Source organism: Rhinatrema bivittatum, chromosome 6 (genome assembly GCF_901001135.1).
Source record: "Rhinatrema bivittatum chromosome 6, aRhiBiv1.1, whole genome shotgun sequence".
NCBI lineage: Eukaryota > Metazoa > Chordata > Amphibia > Gymnophiona > Rhinatrematidae > Rhinatrema > Rhinatrema bivittatum.
Genome location: NC_042620.1, coordinates 250697398 through 250716127, shown reverse-complemented (window position 1 = coordinate 250716127; position 18730 = coordinate 250697398). Strand labels below are relative to the sequence as shown.

The following is an 18730-nucleotide window of genomic DNA, read 5'->3' as shown; positions in this document are numbered from 1 at the left end:
GGTAGAGTTATTCGAGGTTCCTCGATAGTGCCGGCAATGGCTGCATAGGAAACACACCAATTAAGGCATTGAGTCTGTTCAACAAAGGAGCGAAGACCGATGGCTCAGGTGTTGGCTGAAGGTTTTTAAGGGCTTCGATGACCGCCTGCTTGATGAATGTAGTCATCTCTTCCCTGGATACTGGGGTGATGGGCGCTACTAGCATATCCACATTAGAATGTGGTGGCTCAGTTCCCAACACTGATCCCAGTGGGGAGCACCTCGGTTCCTCGAGTACAGAGGGGCATGGAGACTCATGTACCCGGGGCCCGCTTCGCTATCGGATCGATGGCCATCGATGCCGATGTGGTACCGGTTCCCTCTGGTATGGTGTCCGTCCGATATCGATGACGCTTTTTCTCTCGATGCTCAGTTCTTTCTTTAATGAGAAGAAGAAGAAGCCACCGATGCCACAGAAGAGTCTGTGATGGATGGTCACCAGATCTCTTTTTCCCTCAATTAACTTTTTCAAAGGAAGAGGGCGATAACATCGGTGAGGATTGAGTTGACGTCAATGGAGTCACTTTTCGAACAAGTCCTCCATTTTATCAAGGCGAGCCCACCTGCCCTTCGGGGTCATCTGCTCACAGGTTGAATAGGCGTGAACATCATGACTTGGATCTAGGCATAGGACGCATATGTCATGCGGATCGGTGATGGACATAGTTCGGGGGCATTTTGGACATTTTTTGAAACCCGTGGCCATGATAAAAATATAGGCCGCAAACTATCGATGGCTTTCGGGTACTGGTATGAGATAAACGAACAGTCTGAAAAAATGCACCGGAACGGTACTTACTGAGTGTCACCGAAAGGAGACCCTTATAGGGGAGTTTTTTTTTAATGATTTTTTTTCAAAATCTTTAACAATTTTCCATGAGGAAAAAATGTGAAAAAAATTCACAGAGCTCCTTCAACGCGAGACTAAAAGCAGTGTGGAAAAAGAGACTGAAGGGAGACCCCTGTGGCTTCAGGGATCATGGCATGCGGCATGCTCAATAGCTCAGTGTGCCAGCCAAACATTTCTAGAAACTTTGACAGAACGTTTTTCGTGATAGGGCTCCATCCAGTGATGTCACCCATATGTGAGGACTACCATCCTGCTTGCCCTGGGATAAAATGCAGAGGTAAGATGGAATTCCTGGATCTAAAATGGCTGCTGTAGGGTACTGGAGATCACAGTCCTTTCTATTGTACACTTACTTAAGGACTGGTGTTCCTTTGATTGGCTCTTACAGTCCTGCTGTATGAAGCTGGCACCAGAAATGTAACAGGAGACTTTTTTTTTAAAATACTGGTTAATTTTCAAAGGAGTTATGTGCATAAGTAGCTAGTACTCATGTACATACTATTTTATAATAATCAAAATTATGACTGTATTTTTGGTTGTGTGCATGTTTTAAGAGCACAAAAAACGAGCAATCTAAGGGCCTTCCAGGGCAGCAACAAGAGGTACATATGAAAGTTGCTATTTTATAAGAGAGAATTTATGCGAATACATTAATTATTTGTAAAATTTACACCTGCTAATTATTTAGTGCAAACAGGTCTTCAATCTATAGGTATTTCTGCTACTGTTCTAAATTGGTTTTCATCTTTTCTATCAGGCCATACTCAGCAAATCAACATTGGCAAGCATTCATCAGAACAATACATGATTTCATCTGGGGTCCCACAAGGTTCATCTTTATTGCCTATTCTTTTTAATATCTACTTGCTTCCCCTTTGTCACATTCTTTCTTCTCTAAACATACAATTCAAAATTTATACAGACGACATTCAGTTTTTGGTTCCTTATAACTCTTCTTGGTCTTCTACTCTTTCTATGGTGACTTTATTTTTGAACACTATCAACACATGGCTATCTCATAATCGCTTAAAATTAAACCCCTCAAACTGAAATAGTTCATCTAATGTCAATCTCTAGCTCTAATATTGGTCCACCTTCTCACCTTTCACTAAATTATCGTTTTATTGTAAACCGAAGTGATGTATTCCTTTACGTACCTCGGTATAAAAGAATCTATTTAAATAAATAAATAAATAAATAAATGGACTATCCATTCCAATTGTAAAGCTTGATCCCAATCAAGGGATTATATTAAATTCAGATCTATCCATGATGCAACACATTTCAGCAGTAAAAAAATTTTTTATAAACTCCAATTGTTAAAACATCTTCGTCCCATGCTGTTTTATCATGACTTTCGTACTGTCCTTCAATCTCATCTTTTCTGGTCTTGACTACTGCAATGCACTCTATCTAGTCTTACCAGATTCTACCATTCATCCCTTACAAATGGTTCAAAATGCGGATGCACGTATTCTTTCTGGCACTTCCCTTAGAAAACATATCACCCCAAGCCTCTATTCTCTTCATTGGCTTCCAATAAAATACAGAATTCAATATAAAATCCTATCCATAATCCATGCTCTTATATATAATCCCTCATCAACCTGGTTATGTTCAATACTACGTATATACAAACCAATGAGACATTTAAGATCGGTATCAAAAAATCTTTTAGTTATCCCCTCAATCCGTTTAGCTAGATTCGACATCATGCGAAAGAGCTTTTTCCATGGCCAGGCCTATTCTCTGGAACTCTCTCCCAGACATTCTCAGTCATATTCCAAATACACAACAATTTAAAAAATCCTTAAAAACTAATTTATTTCAACTTGCATTTAAAAACCTAGACACAAGATATATGATTCATCACTCACATCACATATTCCCCACCCCAAACTTGTTACATCCTTCTTCCCTTCCCCCTTTTCCACCCACCTAGTAACATCAACTGCGGTACCTTAGGCACTTGATGTTTGAATTTCTTTTCTGTTAATATGTTGTTAGTCTAGTTACGATTATTATTTTATTTTCTTGATTTTTTACATCATATTTTAATTTTAATTTCATGTTTTATTATGTATGTTTTATATTGTAAACCGTTTTGATTAAACTATGTTTGTAAAAGCGGTATATAAACACTTTTAGATAAATAAATTGATATCAGACATCTGTTGTCTGCTATTGTTGGGTAGGAGACCTATATGAAGTGGAAGGAGGTCAGGGTGAAGTACTAGGAGCGTCTCAAATTAGAGGTAGACTGGGTGTATTGGTGGAGATATTGGCAAACTGGTGATTTCAAGTATGTGCACATTTTAAAATATACCTTTTACATATAAATCAAGGTTTTATTTGAAGTTATATTTCCATGCATAAAATATATGCATGTATGTTTTTAAAACAGATAGAAAAAGTACATGCTTTCAATGCATTGCTGATATTTACAGATGCTGGATATATGTGTATTTTGGATGTATGTGTATTTTATAATCTGCGTGGAGCAGATACATGCAGATTATAAAATACTATAGTAGATCTCCATGCGCCCACATATGCGCATATATGGGGTCATGCAGAGTTCTCTAAATGTTACCTCTCTGTCATCTCTCACACCATTGAGAGATGACAGAGACTAGGGCCAGAGCTGCTACTGCATGCTCTTTCCCAACCAAGATCAGCAGAAAACTGGGAGAGGACTGTAGGCAGAAGGAAGAAGAGAGTTCCTAGGGAAGAATCTTTTTACAACAGCTTCTTGTTGCTACAGGTTTATTAGGATCTCCAAGGATAGACAAGGGAACAAGCAAGGGCAGGCAAAGGGTATGCAAGAAGGAAGTATAGGCAAAGACCAATGGTAGTGCATAATGCACAAGAGGTAAGCAGACAATATTCAAGGAAATTAAATGTATAAGGGACTGACCATGAATGCTCCTGTTTCCATGTCCATCACATGAACATGAGTGTCTCCTCCTGCCAGCAGAAGACTGTTATCCTAGGAAAGAGAAATTAGACTGAGTTGTGGAGACAGATGCAGTGAGATAAATAGAGAAAGCGATGGACAGGGAGAAAGACCTACATAAAGCTTGAGAGAGGAAGAGACAGACTGACACACACATACAAAGATAGATGCACAGAGACAAGGCAACAAAGATATGCAGATTGAAATAGATATTAAAGAGCTCTGTATGCAGCAACATGAAGTGGGCATTAACCAAGTTACTGCGAAAATACCCAATGATTCAAGCAGATCAGAGCCTAAAAGTAAGAATATGAATGGTTTAGAGTGCCCTACTTACTGTTTGAGAAAAGCAGCTAAAAAAATCTATTGTCTAAGACTGTAAGATCCAATTAACAGCATCTGTGCTTTCCACACTTCTCCTGGAATTGGATACAAGTTGCAATGAATACTTTAGTTCTGAGGCATTGAACTGTCATTTCTGCTATCAGAGTACTGCTTAACATGGTCCTAGTACCTGTGTCAATACTAACAGGCTGATACAGTACAGTGCGCTCCAGCGGAGCGCACTGTTAACCCATGTTCGGATGCGCGTTTGACACGCTAGCTTTACCCCTTATTCAGTAAGGGGTAATAGGTGTCAAAAACGCGCGTCCAACCCCCCCAAAACTAATAACACCCGCAACATGCAAATGCATGTTGATGGCCCTATTTGTTATTCCCGTGCGATTCACTAAGTAAAATGTGCAGCTTGGCTGCACATTTTACTTTCAGAAATTAGCGCCTACCCAAAGGTAGGCCTTAATTTCTGCTGGCACCGGGAAAATATACAGAAAGCAGTAAAAACTGCTTTTCTGTACATCCTCCGACTTAATATCATGGCGATATTAAGTCAGAGGTCCCAAAGTAAAAAATAATTAAAAAAAAAGGTAAAATTGGCCCGCGGCTCAAAAACCCGATGTCTGGTTTCCGAACCCATGCTGTCGGCGGCAAAATTGAGCGTTGGCTGTCAAAGTTGCTGACAGCCGCCGCTCCTGTCAAAAGAGGCGCTAGTGATGCGCTAGTGTCCCTAGCGCCTCTTTTTACCGCGGGCCCTCATTTAAATACTGAATCGCGCACACAGGAGAGCAGCCTGCGTGCTCGCTTGCTCTCCCGCGACTTTTACTGAATTGGCCTGTTTGATAGAGAGGAAGAAGGGTTAACAGAGTGTAGGAACAGCAACAGAAGCGAGACAGTGAAAGCAAGAGCGCGTGCGTGAGCACACCAAGGACACTAGGTGAGCAGGCCACGGGGAAAGATAGTTGATAGGAAAGAGGAAGCAAAACAGTAAAATATAAGGGGTATAACATGGAATCTCACCTTTGGGTTTAAAAGGAGACAGTTGATTTCAGGAATCTCCATACTCACTCTGTCAAAAAATGATCAAGTAAATTGAAAGAAAAAGGGAGTGGGGAAATTAAAGACAAAATGATGAAGGGATAAAACTTATCAGTTGCAAAATATTTGATATATTCTCTTCTCCTGTATTTTTTTCTTGCTCATTTTCCCCTCCACCCATCTCTTCCTTCTCACCCAGATGGTGGTCTGCGGCTCCAGGCTTCCTTACAGCCCTGCAAGAGACAGACAAACATTCCTGCATTAAACTTGCATGAGGCCATAATGCAGGGATAGCAACCACTGGTCCCTGAGAGCCACAGCCATGCCAGGTTTTCTGGACATCCGTACTGAATATGCATGAGATAGATTCTCATACAATGGAAGCAATGAATGAAAATCTCGCATATGCATATTCATTGCGGATATCCTGAAAACCTGCCCTGTTTGTGACTCTTGAGGACTGGAGTTGGCCACCCCTGCCATAATACCTCTGTAGTATCTAGTGCCATTTTAGTCTTTTGGTAACAGTCAAACATATCTCCACATTGAGAATGCACTCAAATCATGCAAAAAAATTAAAACATTCTCTATAATACTGCTAAATTGTCCCAAACTGTGCCTTAATGAAAAAAAAAACAATTTTTTTTGTAATGGAAGTATTTTCAGATGTAGCAAATACCAACCTTGGTTACTACGCCATGGATATTGTTCTTATATAATCATCAATGCCACCTACCAATCTTAATTTGATTTTTTTCTTTGCACATGAAATTATTTTTTTTAGAAAATAAGTCGTACAACTTGAAAATCCATAAGATTGTTAATCTGTCTTAATGTGACTTATATTACTGCTAACATGCCGACAACAGAAAACTGTCTTAGTCATTAAACTTATCTTTTAAAGATTGCTCGTTTGAAACTCAAAAGATATCCCCGACGTGGCCGTGTTTCTAAACTGTCTTCCTCAGGGATGATACTCATCTTCTTTGTTAAAATGCTTCGGTGGGAAGCAAATTTAAGCTACTGTTTTGCCAAAACATTTTTTCGCCAAAGCATTTTAACAAAGATGATTTTTTATATGATTTCGGTCCTTTTTGTTTAAATAAATAAAATCTCACTTACACGGTGCAGAGTTCTAGTAGCTATATTGGTCCTGGAAAAAATGGAATCTTTGAAGCTTTTCAAAAGGACAAACAAAAGAGATGATATAGTAACTGAGTTTTTGACACTGCAAAGGTCTTTTTCTTCAGATGTGACTGATATTCAGGATGTCAAGGAGTAGAATTACTGTGAAAAGTTTTTTTTTCTTTAAATAGCTTTATTTGTAAAGGCACAACATTATAAAACAAACAAAGAAGATATATTTTCCTAACAAAAAAAAAAAATAATGTTTGAAGCACGGTGGCATCATATTAAAGCTACAAAACTATAAAGAGGCAATTCTACCACCAGTCAGTTCACCACACTTGAGATCTATGCCATTTCCAATAGCGGTCTCAAATCTGCTCATAGCACCTCCAAGTGTCTTCTCTGCAGAAAGTGAGATGTTCCATGGAGGCAAACATAGCACTGTCGATTTCCAATGATCCAGTAATGAGGTAGATTTCCAGAAAGAGCAATCATTATTTATTATTATTATTTACGATTTTTATATACCGATGTTCATTTCAAAAAGAGATATCACATCGGTTTACAATAAGGTACAATAGGTAATTTACATACTAGTAAAATACCTCAACTTGGTCTCACACATAGAATCGATCTTCACAAAGTACAGAAAGTCCACAATTGAGACACAGAAACTGGAATGAAAACCCAAAAAGCCACTCTACATTCAGTGAAAAACTGAAGAAATTGAAACAGAAATATAGCACCTAACAGACTTCCAGGATCTGCAATAAAGTACACAAATTAAGGTGCAAAAAAGTTACACCGGCATTATGGAACACACTCAAACAGTAACAACCCCACCTATGTAAAGGCAACACTACAAATATATAACCAGGCTTAAACACCACTACATCTCCTATTAGCCAAGCTGCTATAGATGCCTAATCAGAAACTATAAGCTTGCAGAATACCCTTAGCTGGACATACATGCAGAATACAGACACAGAATAAAGTGACCATCAAGTTAATGTTTTCGTTTTTCTGTTGTTGCACTGCATACACTCAGTCTGGCTTCTTGCTGTTTTTGTCTCCACATTTCTATTTATATATTTCTGAAGTAATATAAAATTATTCTAAAACTAGAACACTAAATATAATGTTTCAAAACAACTGATAAACAGAACATCCAATCATTAAAAACTTACAAAATTATTAAAAATTCTCCAAACACCAATAAAATATTTCAAACAGCAGACACATCACATAATACCCAATAATTAAAATGGCAGTCAATCAAGAAAGAAACTTAAAAAGCCACCTTTAGTTACCCTCTCCAGCAACTATCCTACTCCTTTCCCTTGTAGGCCAACAGCACACACCAGAAGCAACTGAAGCTCTGTCCTCACGCTCTTCCTTGGGGCCCATGACTAGTCTTTCTCTCAAAAACACACACACACACACTGCAGAGAATGACTCCTGTTCTTGCTGTGGCAGGAGTTCAGGAAGTTCTTGGACTTGTTTCCACAAGTTCCGGTTGTACTGGGTCACATATAACTGGTAGGGAGGCGATATGGGCATTGCATAGCACCTTGAAAGAGACTTTTCTACCCAAAGAATCCAGCTCTGTGTGTTCCCGGCCTGGAGGGGCGGAGGTATGGGTGTGGGAACGCTTGGTCCTTTTAAGAGCAGACTCCACTACCACCAATTGGTGAGGGAGGTGGCGTCATTTGAACCCTAAGGCTTGCTGCACCAAATAGGTGGCATCTGCTTTACTATTCATGGGAGGAATCGATAACTGGGCGTTCCCACATTCTAAGGAGGAGCTCCTTGAAGATGTCATGGACCAGTACAGCCACTATCTCCTTTGGGAAATTATTTAGTGTGTTTGTGCTTTAATAGTCAGGCAGTGAATAAACAAGTTAGGACTGTTTGTATTTTTAATAGTCAGTCAATAAGGTAGCTAGTAAGCAGTAGGTAGTGTGTTTATTTTTAAAAGTCTGCAGAACTGAGTGTCTGTATTTAATACAGAGTGTTTGTATTGAAAAAAAACCCCACCCACAAAAAACAAAAAAAACCCCCAAAAGTAGCCAGAAGCTAGAAATAAGCTGGGAGCAGTGTACACCTAAGTAAAAAATTTGAATAGTTCAGCTTCAGTTACTCACCTTGGAAAGGTGTTGAGGTAGGTGTGTGATTGGGTTTGAATAGGGACCAACATTTGTTAATCAAGAGAGCAGTGAGTCACTCTGGCTGACTAACTGAAGTTAGACTGTTTGGCGGACCTCACGCGTCACCTAGATAGGATTTTAGACAGTGCTGGGGAGGAGCCGGCTGTCGTGGTACATGTGGGCACCAACGACTAGGAAAATGTGGGAGGAGGTTCTGGAAGCCAAATTTAGGCTCTTAGGTAGAAAGCTTAAATCCAGAACCTCCAGGGTAGCATTCTCGAAATGCTCCCTGTTCCACGCGCAGATCACCAGAGGCAGGCAGAGCTCCGGAGTCTCAATGCGTGGATGAGACGAGGGTGCAGGGAAGAGGGATTCAGTTTTGTTAGGAGCTGGGAACATTTTGGGGAAGGGGGGAGTCTCTTCCGAAGGGATGGGCTCCACCTTAACCAGGGTGGAACCAGACTGCTGGCGCTAACCTTTAAAAAGGAGATAGAGCAGCTTTAAACTAGAACAAAGGGGAAAGCCGACAGTCACTCAGCAAGCACATGGTTCGGAAGAGATATCTTCAAAGGATACTAATGATGCATTAGAATTAGGGGGCATCCCGACAGTGAGGTTCCAATAATTAGAAAAATAGTCCAAGTGCCTGTAACTAAAAACTCACCTGAGCTAAAAAATTCTAACTTATCCCTATCAATTAAAAAGCAGAATGAACATTGCAAACAAAAAACACTCCTTTGAAATGTTTGTATACTAATGCCAGGAGTCTAAGAAGTAAGATGGGAGAATTAGAAATGTATAGCAGTGAATGATGCCATACACTTAATTGGCATCTCAAAGACATGGTGGAAAGAGGATAACCAATGGGACAGTGCTATACCGGGGTACAAATTATATCGCAATGACAGAGAGAAGCACCCGGGAGGAAGGTGTGTGGGTGCTTTATGTCCGGGATGGCATAGAGTCCAACAGGATAAACATCTTGCATGAGACTAAATACAAATTGAACCTTTATGGATAGAAATCCCTTGTTGTGGTCTGGGAAGACTATAGTGATAGGGATATTACTACCGTTCACCTGGTCAAGATGGTGAGATGGACAGTGGAAATGCAAGAGAAATTAGGGAAGCTAACCGAATTGGTAGTGCGGTAATAATGGGAGACTTCAATTACCCCAATCTTGACTGGGTAAATGTATCCTCGGGACATGCTAGAGAGATAATGTTCCTGGATGGAAAATGATAGCTTTATGGAGCAATTGGTTCAGGAACTGATGAGAGAGGGAGCAATTTAGATCTAATTCTCAGTGGAGCACAGGACTTGGTTGAGAGAGGTAATGGTGGTAGGGCCGCTTGGCAATAGTGATCATAATATGATCAAATTTGATTTAATGACTGGAAGAGGAACATCCAAGGCTCTCGTGCTAAACTTTCAAAAGGGAAACTTTGATAAAATGAGAAAATAGTTAGAAAAAACTGAAAGGAGCAGCTACAAAAGTAAAAAATGTCCAAGAGGCGTGGTCATTGTTAAAAAATACCATTCTAGAAGCACATTCTAGAATGTATTCCACACATTAAGAAAGGTGGAAAGAAGGCAAAACGATTACCGGCATGGTTAAAAGGGGAGGTGAAAGAAGCTATTTTAGCCAAAAAGATCTTCATTCAAAAATTGGAAGAAGGATCCAACAGAAGAAAATAGGATAAAGCATAAACGTTGGCAAGTTAAATGTAAGACATTGATAAGACAGGCTAAGAGAGAATTTGAAAAGAAGTTGGCTGTAGAGGCAAAAACTCACAGTAAAAAAACTTTTTTAAAATATATGTGAAGCAGAAAGCCTGTGAGGGAGTCGGTTGGACAGTTAAGATGATTGAGGGGTTAAAGGGGCACTTAGAGAAGATAAGGCCATCGCGGAAAGATTAAATGATTTCTTTGCTTCAGTGTTTACTGAAGAGGATGTTGGGGAGGTACCCGAATGAAGAAGATTTTCATGGGTAATGATTCAGATGGACTGATCAAATCACGGTGAACCTAGAAGAAGTGGTAGGCCTGATTGACAAACTGAAGAGTAGTAAATCACCTGGACCGGATGGTATACACCCCAGAGTTCTAAGGAAACTAAAAATGAAATTTCAGACCTATTAGTAAAAATTTGTAACCTATCATTAAAATCATCCATTGTACCTGAAGACTAGAGGATAGCAAATGTAACCCCCAATATTAAAAAGGGCTCCAGGGGCGATCCGGGAAATTACAGACCGGTTAGCCTGACTTCAGTGCCAGGAAAAATAGTGGAAAGTGTTCTAAACATCAAATCACAGAACATATAGAAAGACATGGTTTAATAGAACAAAGTCAGCAAGGCTTTACCCAGGGCAAGTCTTGCCTCACAAATCTGCTTCACTTTTTGAAGGAGTTAATAAACACGTGGATAAAGGTGAACCGGTAGATGTAGTTATACTTGGATTTTCAGAAGGCGTTTGACAAAGTTCCTCATGAGAGGCTTCTAGGAAAAGTAAAAAGTCATGGGATAGGTGGCGATTGTCCTTTCGTGGATTGCAAACTGGCTAAAAGACAGGAAACAGAGAGTAGGATTATATGGACAATTTTCTCAGTGGAAGGGAGTGGACAGTGGAGTGCCTCGGGGATCTGTATTGGGAGGACCCTTACTTTTCAACATATTTATAAATGATCTGGAAAGAAATACGACGAGTGAGATAATCAAATTTGCAGATGACACAAAATTGTTCAGAGTAGTTAAATCACAAGCAGATTGTGATAAATTGCAGGAAGACCTTGTAAGACTGGAAAATTGGGCATCCAAATGGCAGATGAAATTTAATGTGGATAAGTGCAAGGTGATGCATATAGGGAAAAATAACCCATGCTATAATTACAACAATGTTGGGTTCCATATTAGGGTGCTACAACCCAAGAAAGAGATCTAGGCGTCATAGTGGATAACACATTGAAATCGTCGGTTCAGTGTGCTGCGGCAGACAAAAAAGCAAACAGAATGTTGGGAATTATTAGAAAGGGAATGGTGAATAAAATGGAAAATGTCATAATGCCTCTGTATCGCTCCATGGTGAGACCGCACCTTGAATACTGTGTACAATTCTGGTCGCCGCATCTCAAAAAAGATATAATTGCGATGAGAATGTACAGAGAAGGGCTACCAAAATGATAAGGGGAATGAACAGCTCCCCTATGAGAAAAGACTAAAGAGGTTGGGACTTTTCAGCTTGGAGAAGAGACGGCTGAGGGGGCTTATGATAGAGATGTTTAAAATCATGAGAGGTCTAGAACGGTAGATGTGAATCGGTTATTTACTCTTTCGGATAGTAGAAAGACTAGGGGGCACTCAATGAAGTTTAGCATGGAGCACATTTAAAACTAATTGGAGAAAGTTCTTTTTTTACTCAACGCACAATTAAACTCTGGAATTTGTTGCCAGAGGATGTGGTTCGTGCAGTTAGTATAGCGGTGTTTAAAAAAGAATTGGATAAGTTCTTGGAGGAAAGTCCAATTACCTGCTATTAAGTTCACTTAGAGAATAGCCACTGCCATTAGCAATGGTTACATGGAATAGACTTAGTTTTTGGGGTACTTGCCAGGTTCTTATGGCCTGGATTGGGCCACGTGTGGAAACAGGATGCTGGGCTTGATGGACCCTTGGTCTGACCCAGTATGGCATTTTCTTTATGACAAACTGGAGCACTTTTCAGCATCTTATGGCGGGCATCCTCCTCTGTAGGAGCTGGAAGGGAATGGCTTCAGCCATGGCCTGCACAAAACCCACAAAGGAGAGATCCTCTGGAGGAGACAGACGCCTTTCTTCTGGTGGCGAGGAGAACTCATCTCCCCAAGGGTCATATGGGCCTTCCTCATTGTTAATGTCCCCAGGGGGCCTGCGAGAAAGAGGCCTGTCTAAACCTTGAGGACTGGGCACCGAAGGTCCTGATGGCACAAAGGGCTCCATCGGCAGTGATGGCACCGACGGCCGTGAGAGACCCGATGTCCCTGCCACCGGCTCTGGAAACGTCGTCTCGGGACCAAAGTACTGGATGGCATCGACTGGTGCTGCATGTCCTCCTCCTTGGAGGACACCATGATGGTAATTGGTCCCGAGGAGGGCATCGAACTAAAGAGCCCCTGGGCACCGGTTGCGTCAGAAGGACACAGAGTAGGATGTCCAGACCCTCGAGCAGTGGTGCCAAGAGAGATGACGCCAATGGCAGCTCGATGCCTCACAGGGCTCGGAGCACCGCTCTCTACACTCTGTGGTCCAACTTCTCCTGGAAGTCCAGTGAAGACAAGACTGAAGGAGGAGGACGAGGTATCATCAGAGCCTCCATGGAACCCCGAGGAGGCTCAGTACCTGGCACCACTAATGGTGGGGAATGCCTGGACTCCCTGGCAGAGGGGGCACCGACGAAATCTGGATGCCATAAAAGTAAGTCGGCGAACGGTCGATGGCCGGCTGCCACATGGGAGCGACACGCCCGGAATCGACCAGAAAGAAGGTAAAGGAGTAAATATACCTACCATCCTGGGGAAAGCACTGACCGGAGAAAGGGGGACCTGATGTGAGACAGGCAAAAAAGTGGTTATTAAGCAGAAAGATACTTGAAAGAGCAGAGCTCCAAAAAAACTGCAAGGCAACTATCACCGTGTAAAAAAGAGACTAAAGGGGAACATCGCGAGGACGCATGGATAGTTGCATGCTGGGCATGACCAGTGTGCCAGTCAAAGTTCTAGAAACTTTGACTAAAGTTATCCGTGGCGGGCTCCATCTGATGATGTCACCCATCTGTGAGGATTACTATCCTGGTTGTTGTAGGATAACTATTGTTTTAAGGCTAACCCTTTTTACCTTCTTGATGATCTCACTCCAGTTCCAGGCCTTCACTTCTCCATCCCCAGCACTTATCAGTTGTCTGTCTGTGGACACCAGGCTGTATACTGGGCTGTCATGAGCTGAAAAAATAGGAGAGACAAAAATAAGTTTATGAAGTTTAGAGATGCTCTAGACAATTTTAAATCTGAACTTGCACATCACTGCTACCATTAAAAATCCTTCATATTTTGGATAATTTGACAACTGCATCTCTATTTAGATGAAAAATAGTATTTTCAGGTGGTTTATTCATGCTTTAGAAACATAGAAACGACGACAGACGACCACCAAACGGCCCATCCAGTCTGCCCAGCAAGTTTCGCACTTTTATTTTTTTTTTTCCTCAAACTTTTCTGTTATTCTTGGCTCTTAGTAACCTTTTGGTTCCATTTCCCCTTCCACCCCCACCATTAATGTAGAGAGCAGTGTTGGAGCTGCATCTAAGTGAAATATCTAGCTTAATTTTAGTTAGGGGTAGTAACCGTCGCAATAAGCAAGCTACACCCATGCTTATTTGTTTACCCAGACTATGTAATTCAGTCCTTGTTGGTTGTTGTCTGTATATACATCCATTTTTCTTCATTCCCCCTGCCGTTGAAGCAGAGAGTTATGCTGGATATGCACTGAAAGTGAAGTAACAGACTTTCTCCCCTGCCGCTGAAGCAGAGAGCTATGCTGAATATGCATTGAAAGTGAAGTATCAGACTTATTTGGTTTGGGGTAGTAACCGCCGTAACAAGCAAGCTACTCCCCGCTTTTTTGTGAATGCAAATACTTTTTTCCACATTCATTCACATCCTCTAGACTTTATGGATCCACAGTGTTTATCCCACTCCCCTTTGAAGTCCTTCACAGTTCTGGTCTTCAGCACTTCCTCCGGAAGGGCATTCCAGGCATCCACCACCTTCTCCATGAAGAAATACTTCCCTACATTGGTTTTGAGTCTTCCTCCCTGGAGCTTCAAATCATGACCCCTGGTTCTGCTGATTTTTTTCCGACGGAAAAGGTTTGTCGTTGTCTTTGGATCAGTTAAAACCTTTCAAGTATCTGAAGTCTGTATCATATCACCTCTGCTCCTCCTTTCCTCCAGGGTGTACATATTTAGATTCTTCAATCTCTCCTCATAAGTCATTCGATGAAGATCTTCCACCTTTTTGGTCGCCCTTCTCTGGCCTGCCTCCATCTTGTCTCTCTCTTTTTGGAGATATGGTCTCCAGAACTGAACACAGTACTCCAGGTGAGGCCTCACCAAGGACCTGTACAAGGGGATAATCACTTCCCTTTTCTTACTCGATATTCCTCTCTCTATGCAGCCCAGCATTCTTCTAGCTTTAGCTATAGCCTTGTCACATTGTTTTGCTGACTTCAGATCGTTAGACACTATCACCCCAAGGTCTCTCTCCTGCTCCGTGCACATCAGCCTTTCTCCCCCCATCGAATACAGTTCATTCGGATTTCCACTCCCCATATGCATGACTCTGCACTTCTTGGCATTGAATCTCAGCTGCCATATCTTCGACCACTCTTCCAGCTTCCTTAAATCCAGTCTCATTCTCTCCACTCCTTCCGGCATGTCCACTCTGTTGCAGATCTTAGTGTTGTCCGCAAAAAGACAAACCTTACCATCTATCACGTCCGCAATGTCGCTCACAAACATATTGAACAGGACCGGTCCCAACACCGATCCTTGCGGTACACCGCTTAAAACCGCTCTCTCTTCAGAGAGAGTTCCATTTACTATCACACATTGTCTTCTGTCCGTCAACCAGTTTGCAATCCAGGTCACCACCTTGGCACTCACTCCCAAGCTTCTCATTTTATTCAGTCTCCTATGCGGGACCGTATCAAAAGCTTTGCTGAAATCCAAGTAGATGACATCGAGTGCTCTTCCTTGATCCAATTCCTTGGTTAACCAGTCAAAAAAGTAAATCAGATTTGTCTGACAGGATCTTCCCCTGGTGAATCCATGCTGCCTCTGGTCCAGCAATTCTCCCGACTGTAGATAGCTCACTATTCTCTCTTCAACAGTGATTCCATTACTTTTCCCACCAGTGAAGTGAGGCTAACTGGTGTGTAGTTACCAGCCTCTTCTCTGTTCCCACTCTTGTGAAGCGGGACCATCACCGCTCTTCTCCAATCACTCGGCACCACTCCCGCTTCTAGGATCTATTGAACAGATTACACAGCGGACCCGCCAGCACATCTCTGAGCTCTCTCAGTATCCTGGGATGAACTTCATCAGGCTCCATGGCTTTGTCCACTTTCAGTTTCTCCAGATCTTCCCATACATTTTCTACTGTAAATGGAGTTACATCTACTCCACTCCCCTCCAGTTTCTTGTTAACTAGTGACTGTCCTTCTCCAGGGTCTTCTTTAGTTAACACAGAACTGAAGTATTCATTTAATATTTCTGCCATTTCTTCGTCTCTCTCCACACATTGATCCTTTCCACCTTTTAATTTCACTATACCACTTTGAACTTTTCTCTTTTCACTGATGTATCAGAAAAATGTTTTGTCACCTCTCTTTACTTCCTTGGCAATCCTCTCTTCCGCTTGACTTTTTGCAGTCTTGATTAATTTCTTTGTCTCCCTCAGTTCTACCAGATATTCTTCTTTGTGCTCCTCCCTTTGGGATCTTTTATATTTCTTGAACGCTGTTCTTTTAGCCTTTATTTTGTCAGCCACCTCCTTTGAGAACCAGATAGAAAAGTAAAGAAAAGAAAAATGAAACCTAACATATAGATTAGTTGCCTTGGTAATTGCTACTTTTAGATTGGTCCACTGTTGATCCACATCTCTCTCGTTCTCCCAGCCTTTTAGTTCTTCCTCCAGGTACTTCCCCATTTCATCAAAGTCCGTGTTTCTGAACTGCAAAACTTGGGTCTTTGTGCTTCTTTTCCGTATCCTATTTGTGATATTAAACCATACCGTTTGATGATCACTGGTGCTGAGGTGGGCGCCCACCTGGACATCAGAGATATTATCTCCATTAGTGAGCACTAAGTCGAGTATAGCGCCTTCTCTCGTGGGTTCCATAACCATATGTTTGAACAAAGCTACTTGCAGGGCATCCACTATTTCTCTACTGTTATTAGATTCTGCAGATGGGATTCTCCAGTCTACATCTGGCATATTAAAGTCTCCAACGATGACCACTTCTCCCTTCTTTCCTATCTTTTGGATGTCTTCAACCAGATCTCTGTCCAGCTCTTCCTTTTGGTTTGGAGGCCTGTAAACCACTCCCATAAAAATGGATGTCCCATCTTTTTTTAGGTCGGCCCATAGTGCTTCTTCATTGCCCCATCTTCCTTGCAGCTCAGATGCTTGGATATTGTTTCTGACATAAAGAGCCACTCCTCCCCCTTTCCTATCCTCTCTGTCCTTCCTTAACAAGTTATAGCCTGGTATTGCTGTATCCCAATCATGAGATTCTGTGAACCATGTCTCTGTGATAGCAACAACGTCCAAGTCCGCCTCCACCATTAGGGCTTGCAGATCTGGGATTTTATTGCCCAAACTATGAGCATTTGTGCTCATAGCTTTCCAGCTTTCTTCGTTCAGGTTACTGCTGTTCCTGGACTCCTTTTGTGACCTTTTTAGTTGAGTTTTGTTATCCACTTTTCCCTTTGTATTTGTGCAAGGGAAAAGATCAGTGCCTCTGATGACAGAGTCATCCATCACAGTGAGCTTTTTTCTTTGGTTTCTGATCTGGAATTTCTGTATGCATTGGGTTTCTTCTCTCTTTTCAGTTAACACTTCAATCTTTTTCGCAAGAACTTCTTCTGTACAGTTATTCCTTATTTAAACTATTGCAACTTGCTATTGTTGGGCTCCCTAAAAAAGCTGTATGCAAATTACAATTACAACTAATGCAGATTTCTGCAGCTCATAGAATATTAGGATGTAAAGGGAGAGAAAAGCCAACTCTATTACTTAGGGAATTGCATTGGTTGCTGATCACCTCTAGAGCACAGTTTCAAGATTATCATCTTAACTTCATATTATGTATGTTGAAGTGTAAGCCTCCTAAGACCATTGAACTGTGCGACTTAAACGTATTTAAATTAAATTAAAATTAAATTTTAGAGCCCTGAGGGTGAGGGTGGGAGAAATTGGCCAACAATATCTTAAAGAGCGGGTTAGAATGGTACTTGAAAAATGAACCAAAAGATCAGTTCAAGCAGTTTCTCTATATACTCCAGGAGGTTGGCTACGATGTGGGTAGAAAGGGAGCGTGAGCATTTTCCTGATTGTACCTCCCAGGGCTATTTGCTGGGAATCTACTTCTACTTTAGACACCAGATAACATGGCTATTTGAATAATATTATAGCTCATATGGGTATAATTTGGCAGGCCATAGGATGTTACTTGGTACTTAAGTTTCAGATTTTTGTAGATTAGAATTTTACAATTTATTTTATGCCCTGGATTACATCACTTAATATTTTAATCAGGATGTTTCCTCTTGATTTAGAAGGGATTGTTTAGGTATGATATAAAACATCATAACAGTAGATACTGTATTTGATATTTTATCTATACAGTTCTATGTGGAATACTTATTAGGCTTAATTGGATTTATGTAGTTTGAAATTTAAGAAGATCAATTATGGAATACTCGTGTTTACTTGCTTATGTGTTTTATGAAAATTTCATTTTTTAGGAATCTGATGTTAGTTTTAGGTTCTTGTTCTTGGTCTTTGAACTGTTTTATCATTATATGTACCGATTGTAACTCCACTTTTAACACTTTCTTTGGCATATGCAGATTACAACATTTTTTAAATAAAAATATTTTTTGTTTTATGAAGATTTATAGATAAAAATATCCACTTTGTACCCCATCTTGGGTAGCTTGCTGGAAAGGAAGTTAAAAATCAATAAATGTAATAATCTGGGGGATCCTTCTCTCTAATGTTCAACTCCAACATTGCAGACCCTCCTCTAACGTTGCCTTGCTGTGCCAGCATTAGAGAAACAGAACCTCTAGAATTGTAGCACCTCACCCAGTACTGTCCTTCTGTATCAGCAATGCAGCCCTTCTCCAGCTGTCATCATGGATTGCCCAAGGTGTTAACTCCAGCAATGCTGTACCTCCTTTAGTCCATACAGGAAGGAAATGAGCTATGATACTCACCTGTGAACACAACAATAGGTTTCTTGCTCTCCTCCTTGGCCTCAGAGCTCAGTGCAGATGACAAGCTGCAAGAATGAAAGGACAACTGTATAGATTAGCGAGAAGGAAGGGTCAGCAGTTGACTCACTGGGACAGCATGCCATGAAATTAGAACCTTAAGCATTTCTAAGCGTGGATGATGATGGCAGGGTACAATATC

The 18730-nt window shown here is 41.1% G+C and overlaps 1 protein-coding gene across 1 annotated transcript in view; it reads right to left on the bottom strand.

The window, feature by feature from the left end:
* THOC6 (THO complex 6) overlaps positions 1-18730 on the bottom strand; it is a 157909-nt gene that overhangs the window by 103530 nt on the left and 35649 nt on the right. The window contains exons 3-7 of the mRNA XM_029606783.1: positions 18532-18596; positions 13368-13471; positions 5415-5452; positions 5202-5250; positions 3807-3878 (exon numbers count right to left, since the gene is read on the bottom strand). Coding sequence (XP_029462643.1) covers positions 3807-3878; positions 5202-5250; positions 5415-5452; positions 13368-13471; positions 18532-18596 — 328 coding nt within the window. The remainder of the gene's footprint in view (positions 1-3806; positions 3879-5201; positions 5251-5414; positions 5453-13367; positions 13472-18531; positions 18597-18730) is intronic.